Source organism: Leucopleurus acutus (assembly GCF_964270905.1).
Source record: "Leucopleurus acutus genome assembly, chromosome: 7".
In the NCBI taxonomy this organism is placed as follows: Eukaryota; Metazoa; Chordata; class Mammalia; order Artiodactyla; family Delphinidae; genus Leucopleurus; species Leucopleurus acutus.
In genome coordinates this window covers 1671611-1689846 of record NC_139150.1, presented here as the reverse complement: position 1 = coordinate 1689846, position 18236 = coordinate 1671611, and the positions used below count along the sequence as shown (strand labels likewise).

The window sequence follows — 18236 nt, the reverse complement described above, 5'->3', positions numbered from 1 at the left end:
GCCCCCCCTGCTATCAGACCTCGGGGTTGGATGCCTGGTGTGGCCGGCAGGGGCTCTGTGGGCGGGGCATGGGGCGGGGCAGGGGTCAAGGGCATGGGCCTCCTTCCCACACCACTGGCCAGCTGTGTGCTATGGCCACGCCCCTCTGCAGGCCTCAGGCTCGTCTGCTAGGTGTAACGGGGAGTGTGAGCATAGGTGATGGTTTCCTTGTCAGGGACGGGGTGACATGGATTTGGGGACCTCCTGGAACTGATGGGGGCCCTGGGGGCTGAGCGGCAGTCCTCAGGCCCCCACCGGAGGGACTGCTCAGGGTCAGAGCTCTGTAACAGCTGCAGTGTTGCCCTCAAAGCATCCCTGCTGACCCTCGACTGAGGCCCCAGCCTCCCTTCCGGGACTTCAGCTCTGATCCCAGAAACTGAAAGCAGAATGGGTGCAGGCGTCTGTGCAGGGTCCCAGCTGAGACGGAGCTGCCCCACACCCTGGGGCAGAGGGGCGCCACGTCCCTCTGAGTCAAGGTCCAGACGCCCTCCCTGGCCCTCGGCCCTGACCCTGTGGTCTCGTCGGGCCTGTCCTGCAGGAGGAGACGGCTCATGCCTCCCGAGGTCCCTGCAAAGCCCCCACTGGTGGATCAGCCTGTGGTGACACTAAGATGGGTCTGGGGCAGCCCCTCCCCGGGACCAGCCGGCCCTCTGCCTGCCTCCGGCAGGCAGCTCCAGGTCTACGGAACCAGCTCCAGTGCAGCCACGTAAGTAAGGCGGTGGGGCCCCGGCCCTGCAGTAAATCCTGCTGCCGTAGTTGGCAGCCCAGTGGGGAGACCCTTCCCCGGAGGATGGGCCTTGGCAGGCCGGGTCCTCCCTCCCACCTGAAGGGCCCCCAGCTCTGCAGACTGGGATGGCCGGAATCTGAGGCTGGGAGGAAGCCGCCCGGCACGTTTCTGCCGTCCTGGGTGGGGGAGGACCGCAAGGCAAGTGGATATAAAACTTCAGAGCCTCTGTTTGGCCATCACCCACCCCCACCCCCAAGAGAACACAGCCAGCTGGGGGACAGGCCAGTAGGCCTTCACACGAGGGCTCCTCGGATGCACAAGGACAAGGTAACCCCCCCTTCAGAAAACGGGCAGAGGGGTGGGAGACACCTCACCAAAGTCAGGGGTTGGTCGGTCGGTGGCCAGCAGACGTGAACGGGGCCGACACCCCGAGATTTTTAGAGCGAGCAGAGTGTGGTTTGCAGCCTAACTGATATGGCGAAAGTTGAAACCCCCCCGTCGAGCCCCAGTGTTGGTGAGAAGCGTGCCCCCCCCCCCCGCCCGCCCCGGGGGCTCCCGGGAGCCCAGCCTAGAGGAGCGGGCAAGGATGTGTGGCCCGCAGCAAAAGTCTGGGACCACTGCTGGGGACCCTGCCCGTCCCCTGCTCCACCAGCCCCAGGTGGGCGGGCGCCCAGGGCAGGGGCTTCAGCTCTGGGCCCTCGCCCCCCACAGGTGTCCCGAGTGGACCTTGCGGTGGGGACGAGGCTCAGGCCATGCCTGCCACAGTCTGACTGGAGCGGCGGATGGACAGGTGGCACCTGGTGGTGGAGGAGCCGGACCACCCTCTGCTGGTCTCAGCTGAGCCCATCCAATCTGCCAGCCTGGGGAAGCTCCCTCCCCTCAGCTAGGGGTCAGCCCAGTGAGGTGAGTCCAGGCAGGGGCCTGGTTCAAATGCTGGCTTTACCCCCTTCCAGCTATGTCCAGGTGACGTCATAAACTTCTCTGAGCCTCAGTTTCCCTGTCTGAAAAATGGGGCTGTGGTTGGATCACTTCACAGGATTGTGGTGGGACTCCAATGAGGCCCTGCATGGGCAGTGGGCGGGCAGAGGTCAGCCGGGGCTAAGCTCCATCCACCCCTGTGAAGCCCGAGGCATGCTGGGCGGAGACAGCTGAGGAAGGAGACCCAGACCACAGGTCCTCTGGAGGTCAAGTTCCCCACTCCTGCCTCAGGGGCTGTCCCCAGGGGGGCTGCCTAGGGAATCCTGCCAGGAGGCCAGCTTTGAACACCTGCCATTAGGAGTGACTTCCCCTCCCCCCCTTCCCGAGTGCAGACCCCAAGCTGGGCGCCATGACCTCTGCCTCTGCCCCTGCCCCTGCTCCAGGAGAAGGGAGGCCGAGGGCCTGAGTGGAGTGAGGGCCAGAGATGGGGCGGCTTAACCAGCAGCCGGGGCCTGTCTGGGGTACAGGTGCGGGGCACCCTGGGACTTCCTGGGCCAGGAGAGCTGCCTGCTGGCGTGGCACCCTAGCCGCCCTGCGCAAGGGGCCCTGTGCTACCTGGAACCGGTCCAACCGCGGAGAGTCCACAGGGCAAACCTGGCTGGCTCCTTGCCGGGCCACCCTGTCCTTACCTGATGGAACCCGGACAGAGCCACATACCTGGGCCAGCCCCGCCCTCAGGCAGGAGGGGAAACTGAGGCCCGGAGCCCAGTGCAGGTGGGCTCTGCCCCCGCCTGGTCAAGGCCTCTCCGCTCCCTACCTCTGACCGCCCTCCCTGGAGAATCAGGCTGCCTTTCCTGGAAACTGGGGCCTCCGCGGCCCTCCCCGTGAGGCAATGCGCCATCCATCTCCCAGCCCCACTTGCCTGTCTGGAGCTGTTAGTAAATTACGGTCCCAGGAGGCTGGGACCAGCTTCCCCTCCGCTGCTTCTCTGCTCAGCGAGGCCCGCTTCCAGAGGGCGGGGTGGGGGGGGGGGCGGCTTTGGGTCTGGACGAGACCCCCAGCACCACCCCAAGACAGACCCCTCAGGCCCCCTCCCAGCTCCAGGCCTGGCCACTGGCCACAGACACCCCAGGGAAGCCCAAGCAGCCGGCCCAAGGGGGGAGATGGCCACGTGGTCTGAAACCCCCACTCTGTCACAGCAGGAGTCCTGTTGACACAATGTCACCGAATCCACCTTCTGCTTATCTCCCACCTCCCATGTGCCCTGACCTGTGTGTGTGGGGCCCCAGGTGGCCGAAAGGTCTCAGAGCTGGGTGCCCCGGGGCAGCACAGAGAGGCAGGCACCATCCCTCCTGCCCTGCGGGCTCAGGACCCCACCCCCACCGGGCTCTGACCCTTTGTTCCTGAGGACAAAGGGCTCCCGGCAGAGCCTCCGGGTCCTGCTGACTCCGCACCCCCTCCCAGAGCAGGACAAAGGGGTGGGATGCAAAGGTTCTGATGCCTCAGCCAGTTTCTGTGGAGGCTACAAGGGCAGGGAGGCTGGCTGAAGGACGGAGGCTGGAGGGGACGGAGCCAGGCTGGCAGGTGCCCGAATCCCCTCCTCCTAGGACACCGGGAGGCTCGCGTGGGGAAAGCAGCTGGGCTGGGCTGGGCGGCTGGAGCCAGAAGAACCCGGCAGGACCCCTGGGTTCAGAGCGGAGCCCTTCCTCAAGATACCCACCTCCCCACCCCCACCCGGGCCCCAGCTCTTCCCGCCGCCGGGGGCTCGGGGCCCGCCTGGATGGGGGCATTTGGAGGCTTATGATGGCGTTTGGGGGCCTTCCAGGGGTGCAGCCTGTGGCCCCGAGGTTGGGTGTCTCCACCAGCCCAGGTGCGAGACCCGGAACCCACTGATTCAGCAGCTCTGAGGTCCCGGGCAGGAAGGGGAAGGGGCTTGTACAGGCCCAGCTGGCGGGTGAGCTGGGCTCCGGGCAGCAGGGCGCAGCTCTGAACACAGGACCTGAAGCGCTCGGCCATCGGGGCTGGGCCCTGGGGTCGGCAGGCGCGCCTGGCTCTCCCCAAGCTTGCCCCTGTGTGTGATGTGGCCCCTGCAGGAGGGGGCGGATCAGGGCGACCCCAAACCAGCAGACCCACTGCTGCAGGGGCCCATCGGGAAACCACGCCCACCTGTTTTAGACTCTGTCTGCTCCATGCTGGCCATGGCTCCAGGGGACCCCGTTCTGGGAAAGTCACACGAAGCAGACCTACAGACCCCTGCCCCTGGGGGAGGCAAGGTAAACAAGTGAGCAAATAAATCCACCCCTAGCTTGGGCACAGCAGCTGCTACAAAGCCTGAGAAAGCGGCAGAGGCTGGGGATGCTTCTAGAAGCAGGTCAGAGGTGAGCCTTCTGGACAAGACCTCGCAGCACAGAGCAGATGAGGAGCCCACCACCCAGGTGTCCGAGCGTCGGAATCGCGCGTGAGGGCCCCAGACCTGACCCGTGTCTGTGGGACACACTGACGCAAGGCCTCATCCACCGGGGCCCAGGGGAGCCCAGAAAGGTCCTATGGGTACAGCAGAGGAGCGCAGAGGGGACAGAGCTGCCAGGCCTGAATCAGAGAACCCCAGCCCTGGGCTGGCCTGGAGGGAGGGTTCCAGGGACGGTCAGGGGATGGAGTAGGCTGGCCTGGCCCGGGGGGTGGGGGGGGTGGGGGGGTGGGGGGGTGGGCGGGCAGTCGAGCCAGGTGACCTGCTCCACCCATGTGCAATTTCCCCCTCCATCCACCTGGGGGCAGACCTAGCCCAGGAGCAGGGGAGGAAGGGCAGGGAGGCAGCCGCACACCTAGAGTGGCAGGCAGGTGAGCCAGGTGAGGTGGATGCCCCAGTTTGCAGACAAGAAAAAGAAAAGGAGAGCCTCACCAGTTCACCCGGAGCTCAGGGCCCTCCCCCAGGCACTGGACCTGAAGGACATCCTACCCACCAGCCCCCTTCCCTTGTAAGATACTGGGGGAGGGGGAGGTAAATGGGGCAGGTGTGGACGGTGGGCAGCGAGCCTGGGGATGGCCCTTCCCCCGCCCAGGGCTCCCGGGTCTTGAGGGTGTCCTGGGATGGTTGACCACCCTGCTTCCAACAGCCCACCCCCTCCCTGGCTTCTCAATGTCGCCCCCCAACACCACTGGGCGAGCAAAGTGCAGGCAACCTGGGTTTGAACTGACTTTATTATTCTGTAAATGTGAATTTTACAAAGCGCTTTACAATGAACGATCACATCCTTTTGTTTGTTTGTAACGGATTTCGCCTCCTGAACCGGCTCTGAGCACACTGCAAGCCCTCGGTTTCCTGGTCGCTGGCGGACGTTGTCTTCTGAGTTACGATACGGTGTCAGCCGTGGCGAAAAAGCAACAGTCTGGACTCTGCCAATTAGCAGCACGGAAGAGAGGGAGGCGCCGGAGGAGCAAACAGAGGTTTCCTCCTTCTTCTTCAAAAAACAAAAAAAAAAAAAAAAAAGAAAAGAAAGTAAAACAAACAAACAAAAAAAGCCAGCCTCTTCTGCAGCTGAAATGGAACTCAGTGTTACCGTGAAACAGGCCTCCTTTATACAGCACAGGACAATTTATTGATTTATTTTTAACAGTCGTGAGTTACAGTACTACATAACCGCTCCACGGACTCTTTACAGCAACCGTCTCCTTGTCAAAAGTCTCTTTTTTCCCAAACATTCCGTCCAAAGGATGAATGGTCTATTTGCACCCAGTGCCATCCAAGTGTTCAAGTCAAAAATATTTATACATTTTATATTTAGTTCTTTTATTTTTTTTTTGCTAAAAATAGTATTGCAAGTTTTGGCTTCTTTTGACATAAAAATTACAATCATCTGCAAAACGCTAACAGGGAAGCACTGACCAGAATTCAGGCAGGTCGTCCGATCTGAACGCTTTAGACGCTGCGTCACTTTCCTTTCCGTTTTTCTCAAATAAACAAAACAACAAACAAACAAACAGAACCCACAAACCCTTGCTAGGTTAGAAACACCTTGTACCGAGCCCCCCGTGGTCTCCGGCCACCGGCGGGTGACACGCCCGGAGCTGGCTGGATGACGTAACGACAGATTTATGCAGCAGCAACATTTGGAAACAGTAGTTAAAGCTCAGGACGGCTCTGAACTCTCAATTCTGTGTTTAGGGTTTACTGCTGGCAGAGGCAAACAGAGGTTTTCTCTGAGTTTTCAGTTGGTTAATGGGCCCTAGGCCTTTTTCTACTTGCAGCAAGATATTTCCATAAAGATAACCCGTCGGAGGGGCATCTAAGCCATCAACGGCTAGGGTGGCACGCACGGGGCCAGTGCTGGAGGGTTCCGGCCATCAAATGGGGACAGGTCAGGGCCGGGCACGCAGCGGACCCCTCCCAGGGCGAGCCTCTCTCTGCATTCCTCCTTCCTCTAAGGCGGCCGAAGAATGCGTTTTCATGGAGGAGAAACAGGCCCGGCTCCGGGACAGCGGGCAGGGGCCAAGGGCTGCACCTCAGAGGCCTCTCCCCTCGCCTCTCGTCCACATTCGGGGGCAAGGAAAGCCCATCGAATCAAATGCAAGGTTAAGCAACCACAGAGGACTCTGGGTGAGACCAGACATGTGCAGAAAGCAAGATGGGATTCAAGTACCAAGGCCGCCGGCCCCGTGGGCGGCCCCACCGAGCTCACAGTATGTCGCATCTTCCCGTCCCTTCTCCTGGACCTTTGCACTCGTCCCAGCTGCTTCCCCGGCACATCCCGGCCGCTGGGGAGGGCAGGAGAGGGCAGGCGGCCGCTGGAGCTCAGGCCAGCCGCCCGCCACAGCCGCTGGGACGGGCCCAGTCCTTCTCTCCTCCAAAGGCGCTGACAGGACTTAGCTCTATGTAATAGTCTCTATGTAGTTATATGCGTATTGCTAATAGTCAAGCTTAGGGATAAAGGTGCAGACATCTCATAAATACTGAGTGGCTTGTCTCTCGGTCTACAGGGTCTGGGTGAGTCAGGATCACGCTCACAGGACAGGAATTAGTCGTCTTGTAAACAGAGGAGGGGGAGGGTCTGGTTCTCTTAATTGGTTTTCCTTGGGAAAAATGATCAGAAGATGCTAAGGCACTCTGGAAGGCCCCTCCGAGCCCAGGCCTGCCGCCGCCCACCCCGAGGAACATTCAGGACGCAGAGGGAGCGCCCCGGCAGATACAGTCATCAGCCACGCCCGTCTGCAACGCTCCCAACCCACGTCCACCGCGGGACGCATTAGTGCAAAACGCTCGGCCTGGCCCGCCCGGGGCGCAGGGAGAGCTCAGAACCCATTCACATTTGATTATTATTAAAGTTTCACCTGTAGCTCTTGCCTTCCTTACCCAGAACAACAAAACAGACGGCGATTATAAACAATGAAAGGACAGAGGTCACGGGACATTGTGCTAGCCTGAGCGGCGGTGAGGCCGTCTCAGGGAGGCCGCGTCTCAGGGAGGCCCCCGCCTCCCCCGCTGGACCAGCGGCACCCCTCCTCGTCCTGGCCTCGGGTGAGGGCCGTGCCCACCTTGGAGTGGAGGAGAAGGGAAGAGCGAGCCCTTCTGTCAACAGCCAGGACGGGCAGCCAGCCCCCAAAGGTCCCCAGGGGTGGTGGAATGAAAGTGCAAACGTGGGGCAGGGACAGATGAAGGGACCTCCGTCTGGAGCGGGGGACGGTGGGGTCTGCCTCACCCACCACGCCCCGCCCCACAGCCTCCTGACAGCTTAGGGGGTGTGGCCTCCGCCCAACTCCAGGAGGACTTGGTCCTGGCCCCTGGTGGGCTGTGGGCCTGGGGGGGGCCCTGCCAGCTCCAATCCCACCTGGGCCTGAGACAGAGGAGGCCCGCCTCTGGGCCAGGTGGTTGGTCCGAAGCCCCAGCAGGAAGGAGCCGCAGCCCCTTGGGCCGGGACCACAGGGCTCGGCCCTCCCTGCGCCAGTGCCCACCCAGGGTCCCCCGACCCCGGCCCGGAGCCATCAGCGCTCTCTGGAGGGCAGGCACCTGTGTGGCCTGGCTGGAAGGCGCCCCCGCCCCCCCCAGGTCTCCCCCAAGGGCCCTCCACAAGGGAGGGCTGCAGTTGGCAGGACGAGCCTAGCCCCCCGCTCCGTCCCCCAGGCTGCCTCCCGCTGGGACCCACACTAGGGCGGCTCCACTTTGCGGGTCAGGAGGGGTGAGCCACACCTGCCTGACAGGGGGACGAGACGGGGGGGGGGGGGGGGGAAGCAGCAGGCCCGCTCAAGTCTGGGGGTGGGGTGTGCCTCTGGCCAGGCCTGGGGGCTGCCTGGGACTCGAGGGGAAGGCAGCCCCTGGACGTCTGGACACGAGCACTTCGGACAGCCTGCGCCCCTCCCCGCAAACAGCAATTAAACTTCACAGTGAGCTTTCCAGCCTCAAACCAACACTTCCACGCCCCCGCCACCCCGCCCGCCATGCATTCCAGAACCCGTGCACCTGCAAATCGCCCCAGCTCAGGCCTGTGCCCACCGTCCACCCACCCGCCCACCGCGTCAGAGGCGCGCATACCCCAGGGCTCGGAGCACATCCGGGGGAGCCCAGCACCGAGGGGCCTGGCTCCAGCCCCAGCCCAGCCCCCCGCTCCCTTCCTCCGGAACACACCCTGGCTGCACCTCAACAGGAGATGAGTGGGACCTGGCCGGGGCGGGCAGGGGGACATGGTATCCAGGTGGACCCACCCCCAAGCCGTAGTGGGTTGGGGCAGGGACCCCAATCCTCCCTAATTTTTTTGCTCTTTTGGGTCTGAAAGTTTCCAAACCATACATGAAATAGATCTGAATTAAGACGAAAACAACTAAACAAACAAACATAAACCCAACGTGGCTGCGGACTGCGTGGGCTGCCCCGGGGCAGCGGCCCCACCTCACAGGATGGTGGGCGGGTGGCCGGGCAGGTGGCCAGGCTGGAGCCAGCAGGTGCCAGGGCCGGCGGCCCAGGCCCTGGGTCCCAGGTGGACCGAGGGTCCATGGAGCCGCAGGGGTCGGGCAGACCCCACGGGCGCGGGGCAGGAGAGCAGACGCAGCCCAGCTCGCTTCCACCGCCCACAGTGACCAGCACAGCCCACCACTGTGCCGTCACCACCGCCCCCGCATACGCTCACACACGCTCCGCACACACACCCACACCCCACACGCACGGCGGACCCGGCGGGCCTGAGCCCCGAGTCTCAGGAAGAAGGGAGAACAAGGAGTTTGGCCCCTGGGGGCCCAGCCCTGGCCCGTGGTCCCGGAGGAGTGGGGGGGTCCCCACGGGAAAGGAACGAGGGTCCCGAGACACGTGCTCCCGCCCCACAGGCCCCTGGCTTCGCCCCAGGCAGAGGGAGCCGTGGGGGCAGGAGGCCGGGCACCAGGGTCTGGCGGCCTCTCGCCCCCTCCCCGAACAGGGGGAGGGAAAGCTACAACGTGGAGACTAACCTCTCGAATATCAAAAAGGAGCCCCGGGACCTTCCTCGCAACTAGGTCGCCAGGGGCCTAATCGTTTACAGTATAACGAATGCATTTGTTTCCTTCATGAATTTTAAATACAAGCAGAATAAAAATCACATTTTTCTCAGGCAACAGTAGCAGTTCAGTAGGTAAGTGGCTTGACCACATCTGTCTGTATTAGTAACGCATGCAAGCAGCTTCAGTACCCGCCTTGGCGCCCCGTCCGGCCTCGGGCCCCTACAAGGTCCCTGCGTACGGGCCCTCCGGTCTCCTCCCTGCAGCTGGCGTCGCGGGCCGGCTGCTGCTGGCGCTGCCCTGCTCGAAGGGCTGCGGGGGGCTCTGGCCCTCGGCGGGCAGCGGCTCGGGCGCGGCCACCTCCTGGACGACCGAGCCGGCCCCGTCGGCCTCCGAGCCGGCCTCGAAGGTGGGGTTGGTGGAGGTGCCCAGGTCGACATTCACAGCGTCAGTTCTCAGAGCCACGATGGCGGCTGCGTCGCCCCGCCGCTCGGCATAGATGCGCTGCTCAAACACCTGCGCGGTGGCGGGCGGGAACTCGGGGTCCAGGGGCGCGCTGGCGGCCGAGGAGCCCATGACCGTGCGGTACATCTCCACGCCCTCGGGCAGCATGGACTTGATCTTGGGCAGCCAGCGCTTGCGGACGCGGCGGGCATTGGTGCACATGTCCGCGGCGATCACGTTCATCTCGCTCTCCTTGAAGCTGGGGGCGAAGTTCTGACAGTACACTGCAAGGACAGGGCGTCGGGAGGTGGCGTGAGCGGCCACCCACCCGCAGGCATCCCACGATGCCGGCCCTCCGCCTCCTGAGGGGCCGTGGGACCGAGATACCCTGGACAAGCCGGGGGCAGAGCACTCTGGGCTGGAGAGGCCGCCGCGGGGCCAGTGGGGCAGGCCGGGCACCTCCAGGGTCTCCTCCACTCTGTTCCCCTCTGGCGAGGGAGACCACAGGGCCACCGAGGCCTCTCCTGGGTCAGCCTGAAGACCAGCGGTCACCTTTCTCACTGCTGGAAGCCCCACCCTGCTCCTCTGGGACAGCCTGGGGGAACCTTCAGGGGAGGGGCAGTCAGAGCAACCAGGACCCCAGCCTGTGCCACTAGCGGGAGCACAGAGGGCCCAGGGGGCTCTGGCTCCTCCGGACCACTGGCTGGCAGTGCAGCCTTGGGTGGGCCCCCATCTCCGGACCTCGCTTTCCCACTCTGTCCCACCCACCTTGCATCCTTGGCCAGGCAAGCCTTTGAGAATCCCTGCCCTGGTGGAGTGGGAATCGGGGCGGGGCCTGGGCACCCACTCAGCTGTGAGGCTCGGGTCTCTCTGGGCCCGATCAAAGGGCTGGCATGGAGTGAGGAGGGGGCCGGCTGACACCTGTCTTCAGCCCAGTCCCCGGCCCGGAGACCCCAGCCCAGCAGTGGCATCATCAACCGCAATAAGAACGATACGCCCTCTCCCCGCCCCTCCTCTAGGAGCCTCAAGACCCAGCCCTCCGAACAGCACGGAACCCAGAGGCGGGGCCCCCAGGGTGAGCCCCCTCCGCTGTGAGCCCTGCTCTGGGGCAACACCAGCTGCACCCCCTCTCGGCATCTTCCCAGAGCCACTGCCGGCACCCCACCCCTGCTTTGGGACGCGATTACTGGCTGCAAAGGCCCCTCTTTGCTCTAAAACAGAATTAGCCTCACAAGAGAGATTTTTTAAGCCAGAAAACTAAGACAGTGTTTCGCGTGCCGACAGCTACAGGAGGACGTGCTCTTGGCTGGCCCGTGCCGGGCACCGGTGGCTTCCTCCTCGTCTGGGGGGTGCAGGGGGGGACGGGGGCGGCGGTCTGCCACCGAGATGGACCAGACTCCGCCCCCACGGGCCCGGCAGCGGGAGGCAGAAGCGGGCCGAGCAGATGGCAAAGGCTCAAAATAACCCCAAAATGTAAATAAGCGGTTTTGTTCCAAAAGGAAAATTAGATCTATTTCACATATTAAAATAGTTTCGCAGCTGAATTCATCACGCTTGGAAACCTACCAAGAATGTTAACACCTCGAGACCGGGCCCCCGCGAGCTGCTCTTTTCTCCCCCTCGACCCTGCGGCCCGGCTTGCTCCTGGGGAGAAGCCACCTTTCCCAGGCTGACATCCAAGGGCCTGGGGGCTCCTGGAGCTCCTCGAGACGCCTCCCCACCCCCGAGACCCCAGTCCTCCTCTTACATTTCACAGCGTTCAGGACGCGGCTGTCCAGCGGCTTGCGGCTCGGGTCACTGGTGGACGAGCGGATGCCCGTGCCACAGCTGTTGGCTAGCGTGTTCCTGGAGGGAGGACAGGAAGGGGGGCAGCGTGAGGCCGCCGGCTGGAGGGGACGCACGGGAACGGGGTCCCTGCCTGCACGCCCCACCGCCCCTTAGGGGAAGGAGCCCCCCACAGTGGCGTGGAGCCGGTGTGGTTCTTCGCTTTGCGGGGACGGGGGTCCACAAGCCCTCCCCAGACCCGGGTCTGGCCGACGGCCTCGGGCTGACACCCGTGAGGTCGGGAAGGTGGGGGAGCCTGGACGCACGGCCTCGTCTAGAGAAGATTCTAGAGACCGCAGGGCCCGCGGGGGACCTACCTGTCGAAGAAGGTGGCGAGGAGGCGCCGCAGCAGCACCTTGTGCTTCACCCCCGCGCACAGGTGGCAGTTCATCAGCTGGCCACGCGTGATGTAGACGCCGGAGCCTGCGGCCGCCACACACAGAACAGAGGCCCTCAGCCCCAGGCCCAGGGCCACGGGCGGCCCAGGGGCTGCTGCGGCCGGGGCGGGCGGCCCGCGGGTGAGGCAGGGTCTGGGGCAGCCCCCCTCCAGGCCTGGGACCCCACGCTCCAGGCCTTCCCCGCTGCACTGGGGCCCTGTCACCAGGAGCAGGCAGCCTTGGTCACACGCCTCAAAGGGCTGTCCCCGAACTGCCCTCCCAGCCTCGAGGGGATTGCCTGGAGCCGACCTGCGTTTGCGTTTGGGAAACACTCATCTTGCCTCTCAGTTCTCCCTGAACACGGAAGAACCGTGGGCAGTGATGGGAGCTGGAATCATGGAGGTCGGGCTGCAGCTCCCCCCTGCCCAGCACTGACCTCTCCGGGTGCCGGGACGGAAGAGCCGGCCCAGGGCGGAGACGGGACCGGTGAGCCCCGCAGCGCTCTTCACCCCGCAGTCTGGCCAGGCCGGGCCCCCGCCAGGGTTCAGGCCAACGAAGGACAGGGAGGACAGGAGCCTCGGGGAGGCCTCTGTTTACCCTGGACGCTGCCCGTGGAGAGAGGAGCTTCTGCAAGAGTCAGCCGTCGTGAAGAACACGGGCGCCTGCAGGGCCTCATCCGGGCCTTTGTCTACGATCTGACTTTTTACAGGGCACGTGCTGAATCTCCTCATTGGAAAACATGAACATGGTTCCCTTCTGGGCGGCGGGGGGCAGGGCAGAGCTGCGAGGACCCCTGTGAAAGCTGCCACTCTGGCCTCGGGGGCCCTCCCCCGGCTTAACGTTTTGTCCCCCACGAGCCAGGTCTCCAGAGAAGCCCACAGGCACCGGTTAAGAAGCACGTGGCTGACTCTAGATGGAGACCACCATTGCGCGTCCCCGGCCACGACACACCCAGGGTCCCGCAGGGCCTCACCCCACCCCAGGTCTGCAGAGCCTCAAACCCAAGGGCAGGGCAGGTCACCCTGAGCCACACGGGCCGGTCGGCCCCCTCGCGGTGGGGACATCTGTAAAGGGGGGCTTAGCAGGAGGCCTGGGGCCAGGTGGGGCCTGGCCAGGGAAGGCGGCCGGCCTGCGCCCTTCCCAACCCCAAACTGATAGACAGGCCTCCCTGGGGACCACACCCATCCCCGGGGCCCCGAGAACCCGGCGCAGCCTGACGCTGGCGCTCCCTGAACAGAGGAGCTGGATGCTGCTTGGAACGACGCCAGGCAGCAGGGGCGGGGGGCTCGGGGCATCCCCACCCCACCCAGGTCCACCCAGACCAGCCAACACCGCCCAGCTGCCCTCCTGTCGGCTGAAAGGCGAGACCGCCTGCTGAGGCGTGGTTCCAGGAGGGGGGACGGCTCAGGCAGAAGGAACCCCATAACGTTGCCCAGGCGCGGCAGGAGTGATGGCCCAGCAGCTCACGGAGGAAGAGGCAAGGCCCCATCAATTCTCATCTTCCCGCCAGACAGCCTTAAAAGTCTACAAGGAGGGACTTCCCTGGCGGTCCAGCGGTTAGGGCTCTGCGCTCTCACTGCCGAGGGCCCGGGTTCAATCCCTGGTCGGGGAACTAAGATCCCACAATCCTCACAACACGGACCAAAAAAAATCTACAAGGAGCTGTGAGGCCGAATGAATCCCAACACTGAGAAGATAAATATTTCCGACAGGCACGAGCCCTAAGGGGCTTTGGACCCCACCGTGTTGTTTGTTTTTACAGAAGAAACAAGTCCATTGCTGCCTGGGAGCTTGCCTTTTGGAAGCTCTGGTCACTTACCCCTGGAACGAGGCAATTGGACACTTGGGGAGCTGGGGTGGGGTGGGGGGGACTTGGTTTTATCCCCGACCTAAATTAAAACACAATCATGATTGCAGTCCCTGCCAATCAGAAGCGCGACCAGCCCAGGGGATTCAATTAAAATGCTAAATTAATTCAATTGAATAACTCCTCTTAATGACACATTCTTCTAAAAGGAAATTAGAGGAAATTTAAGATGTTCTTTTTTTTGACTGACTGGTGATGAGTCCATTGTTCACAGCTCGGAAGAAAAAATAAACGGCAGGGCAGCTGCATACAATAGACAGGGTGGGGGTGAGGCCTCACCTGCCACCAGCTCCAGCTTCTCGCCGGGGTCCCCCTCGGAGTAGAGCTTGGGGTGGCAGCGGTACCCGATCTGGCTGATGAGGCTGGCGGGCAGGGCCACCAGGTCGCGGCGGATGAGGACGCAGGAACGGCTCTCCAGTGGCACGGGCTCCGGCTTCTCTTGCACTGTGGGCCCAGACGCCACCCAGTCAGGGACACAGCAGAGCTCCCCTCCTGCCCACCCAGGCCCGGACCAGGCCTGCCGCGTGCCCACCCTCCCCGCCCACCAGGTGCTGCCCCTGCCGGGAGGACCCGAGTGACCCAGAGAGCAGAGAAGGCAGGCGAGGGCCTCCCAGCCGGCCTGGGAGCAAGTCGCCGGGGGCCTGGGAGGCTCCCAGGGTGGGGATGTCCAGCAGGCTGAGGCCTGCAGGGCGAGCGGGAATGAGGGCTCAGGGCTGGGGGTGGGGGCAGGGCGGAGGTTGGGCAGAGCGGGGGAGGGGAACAGGTCTGTACGGTCAACCGCTCCCCAGCCTGTCTCCTCACAGCAGCCCCCCTGCACGCGGGCACCCCGCCCCCAGAGGCTGCACCACGTATTCCTGGCCAAGAGCAGCGCCATCAGTGTTCGCCACCAGTAAAGCCAGGCGGTGGCGGCCGGGCAGCGCTGATGCCGTCTCCACGCCGGCTCCGGACCTCCGGGCCGTCTGGGGACATTCCTGACAAGCCACGACTGGGGGTCATCCAGGGACCCCCAGGCACGCCAGCACCTGCAGCTATGAGGGGGCGGGAGGATGGGGAGCGGGCGAGGCCCCCTCGGGGTCCCCGTGTCACACCCTGAGCCTGAGCACCACGCACAGGACACCCAGCAGAGCATGGCCTTGGCCCGTCCCCCCGCCCGGCCTCCTAACCACCCACCTACCCACGGGCCCTCTGGAGGGGCTCAAGGCTGGGCTGGGGGTTCCCTCTCGGGCTCATGGGGTGGGGGGGCCAGTCTATCGGGCACTTGCTGGGCACCCAGCACACCCCGGTGCCTCCCCAGGCGCTGGGAGGCCGAGGGCCTGCCCCCTGCTTGCAGGGAGTGCCCAGCCCTGAGGGTTCAGCAGGCGGCCAGGCCGGGTGAGGGCAGCGGCCACGTGGAGGCCCCCATGGTGGGCAGGACCCCACCTTACCAGGCTCGGCGCCCCAAGACCCTACAAGCAGGCCCCCACTTCCTGCCCTGCGCCTGCCCCCCGTCCCCTCCTCATTTTCCTGACCGGCGTCAGCAGCCCAGGCAGCATCACATGCCCGGCCCCCACTGCACGGTCAGCTGGAGGCCCGTACCCGGCCGGGCTCTACCGCAGGCCGGCCTCCCCGTTCAGGCTCACACACAGCCACCCGTCCAGCACCCCTCACCCTGCGGCCCGCACTCAAGCCATCCTGGCCAGACACAGGGCAGGGGCACGGCCTCCCTCCTGTGTCCCCAGCACATGGCGACCCTGGGTCACTCCTGGGAGGGCCACCTGCTCCCGGCAGCTGTCGTCGTCGTTGAGAAATCACAGCTGCTCCAGGGCGGGCCCACGCCACACACCTGGCTGAGCAGCAAGGCCTGCAGGTGGAGGCCCCAGGGCCCGTCCCCCGGGCACCCGCCCGTCACGCGGGCACCCAGGCAGGGTCTGCAGGTTGGAAAGGCTCCGGGCTGCTCTGATGGCCACCCGGGGCTGGGTTTTCCTTGCTGAGGACGGCGGCTCTCATTAGCAGCCTCAGTGACCACTGTGGGGGAGAGCGCACCTCCCAGGGCTCAGACACCCAGAGGGCAAGGCTGGGCTGGAAGCTCTCCTCCAGCAGCCTCAGGGCAGGGGCTGAGTGGCAGAGCCTGTTGCGGCGGGTCCAGAGGCCACTCCAAGATGGTCAGAGGCAGCCCCTTGGGCTGGCCGGTGTCCCATCCCCTCTGCACTGTGACACCCCTTTGGGGTCACAGGGAAATTCAGCAGAGGCACCTAAGTCTGGGGGAGGCCAGGTGGGGCTGGGAGAAGGACCTGGAAGCCCTTCAGGAGGGGGAGGTTGGCAAGGAAGGGTGCCCAAGCCCCAGACCTGGCACCGCGTGAGCATGGATTAGCCCCTAGTTATCTCTGCACCAAGCTCTTGTGGGGGAAAGGTCAGGGCTGCCCAGTCCCTGAAGGGCCAGCACCCCCTAAACCACAGGGCGAGTCCCGCGGGAGAAGGCAGGATGGTCAGTTCCAGCCCCGAGGATGGGTTAGGGACCCACCTGTTGCTCTAGCCCACCCGCCCTGGGTCTGGAATCACCCGCTCCAGAGTCAGCCCCAGTCCCCACCAGGGGACCCCCAGGCCACCCCTCCCCCTGTCCCCTCGGGGCTCAGCCGTTCCTAGGGAGGCACCTGTCAGCATGCACAGGGTGAGGGTGGCACGCGGTGCCTTCGGCCTGGCGGCGGCCAGTTCCACTTCAAAGGAGGGAGTTTTCCTGAATCAGCCCAGCCCTGGGTGAGGCTGCAGCACAGCTCAGGGCAGAAGTCCGAAGGGTGGCCGCTCGGGGGGTTCGGGCAGCATTTCCCACCTGGCATGTTTGGGGAACGCTGACAGTGGGTGGGGGCAGATCAGCAGAGAGCCGCCAGAATCTTCCAAACCCAGAATTACCCAGGGGCTCAGGGAGCACAGGAAAAACAACCCGGATGATATTTTAAAACATAATTACCCGCCCCGCCCCTCCCCCTCCCCCTCCCCCTCCCCTCCCCCTCCCCCTCCCCCTCCCCCTCCGCCAAGTCTGCTGTGATTACACTCGCAGACGCAGACTCGGGAGCAGGGCGCCGGCGCTGGCGCCGTGGCATTTACATAAAGAGCGCTCACCAGCAGACATAATCCCCACGTACAACTCCTCGGCCTCCATGTTCCTCCAAACAGCAGAAGTTGTCTGCGCTCCACGCGACGCCCGCCCCCCCCCCCAGCCCCAGCACGGCTCCCCGAGAGCCAGAGGCTGTCAGATCCAGAAGAGCCAAAAGAACCACTTCTATTTCTGCTCCGCCATGTGCCGGATACTCTGCACCCGCTAAAAATACCACCAGAGCGGTGGCTCATCTGGAAAGGTGCTCCGAGCTGCTCCATGTGCCCCCGGCCCTCCCCGCCCCGAATTACCCACCACGGCCCCGCCCGAGCTTCCAGCGGCCTCCTTCTAGCTTCTAGGGAGGGGTGCCGAGTTACAGACAGGTTCTGGAAACCCAGGAGGGTCTGTGCACCAGGGCATTGTGACGGGGCCACTCCAGTCTCCCTGGCGGCCTCTGGCGGGGTCACTCCAGTGCCTGACGGCAAGGGTGATGGGAGACCCCTCGGTGGGCTGTGGGCAGGGGTGTGGCAGCCTGCAGAGACCCCTCGGATCACACCCAGGTCTCCCTGCGCACAGGGGGACCCGGCGGCCGCCTGCATCGTCAACGGCCCCGGTTATAACCCTTTATAATGTTGGTTTCTAGGATCGTGGGCTCCAAATATTCAGGCCCCGTGAAATTTGGAGAGAAGCGCGTGAAAGCAATTAGCTGTTTGTATCGGGGGGTGACCAATCCCTCTGTGTGTAGGGAAGGTGAGTCACGGTGGTAAAGGTCCTGATGGAACCATCTGGAACAGCAGCTAATCTGGGCAAACGGGCAGCAGGGACAGAGGCAGGCAGAAGCTTCCCTCAGACCACAAGGGCCGAAGAAGACACCAGTGTGTTCAGAGGGTGCATGGTGGGCCCTGCAGGGTCTCTAACTAGAGAGGAAGAGGGGTCCAGGCTGGGCCTTCAAGGTCCTGCTGCCCCCACCACGACACCTGCCTGAACCCCAACAGGGGAGACGTCACACAAGGGAGGTGAGCCCGACACGGACGGACACAGCCTGCAGGACCCACTCGTGGGAGGTCCCTGAAGGAGTCAAACCCGCGGAGGCAGGAAGTGGACGGTGGGGCCTGGGGCTGGGGTGGGGGGAGGGGAGCAAGTGTTGAGTGGGGACAGTTTGGAAGATGAGAGAGTTCTGGAGGTGACGGCGGCACAATGTGCACGTACCTGATTCTGTGCACTCAGAAGTGGTCTTAACAGTAAATCTTACATCAGCTACACTCTACCACAATAAAATAATTTTCCTTTAGAAGAATGAATGGGGGACTTCCCTGGTGGCGCAGTGGTTAAGAATCCACCTGCCAACGCAGGGGACACAGGTTCGAGCCCTGGTCCGGGAAGATCCCACAAGCCGTGGAGCAACTAAGCCCGTGAGCCACAAGTGCTGAGCCCGCGTGCCACAACTACTGAAGCCCGTGCGCCTAGAGCCTGTGCTCTGCAACAAGAGAATCCACCGCAATGAGAAGCCCGTGC

General features: G+C 63.9%; 1 protein-coding gene across 1 annotated transcript in view; it reads right to left on the bottom strand.

Moving 5' to 3' along the window:
* Positions 1-9361: 9361 nt before the first annotated feature.
* Positions 9362-18236, bottom strand: part of NACC2 (NACC family member 2) — a gene marked incomplete at its 3' end in the record, with an annotated part of 28537 nt that continues 19662 nt past the window's right edge. The window contains exons 2-5 of the mRNA XM_082842226.1: positions 13931-14095; positions 11725-11830; positions 11331-11428; positions 9362-9867 (exon numbers count right to left, since the gene is read on the bottom strand). Coding sequence (XP_082698352.1) covers positions 9362-9867; positions 11331-11428; positions 11725-11830; positions 13931-14095 — 875 coding nt within the window. The remainder of the gene's footprint in view (positions 9868-11330; positions 11429-11724; positions 11831-13930; positions 14096-18236) is intronic.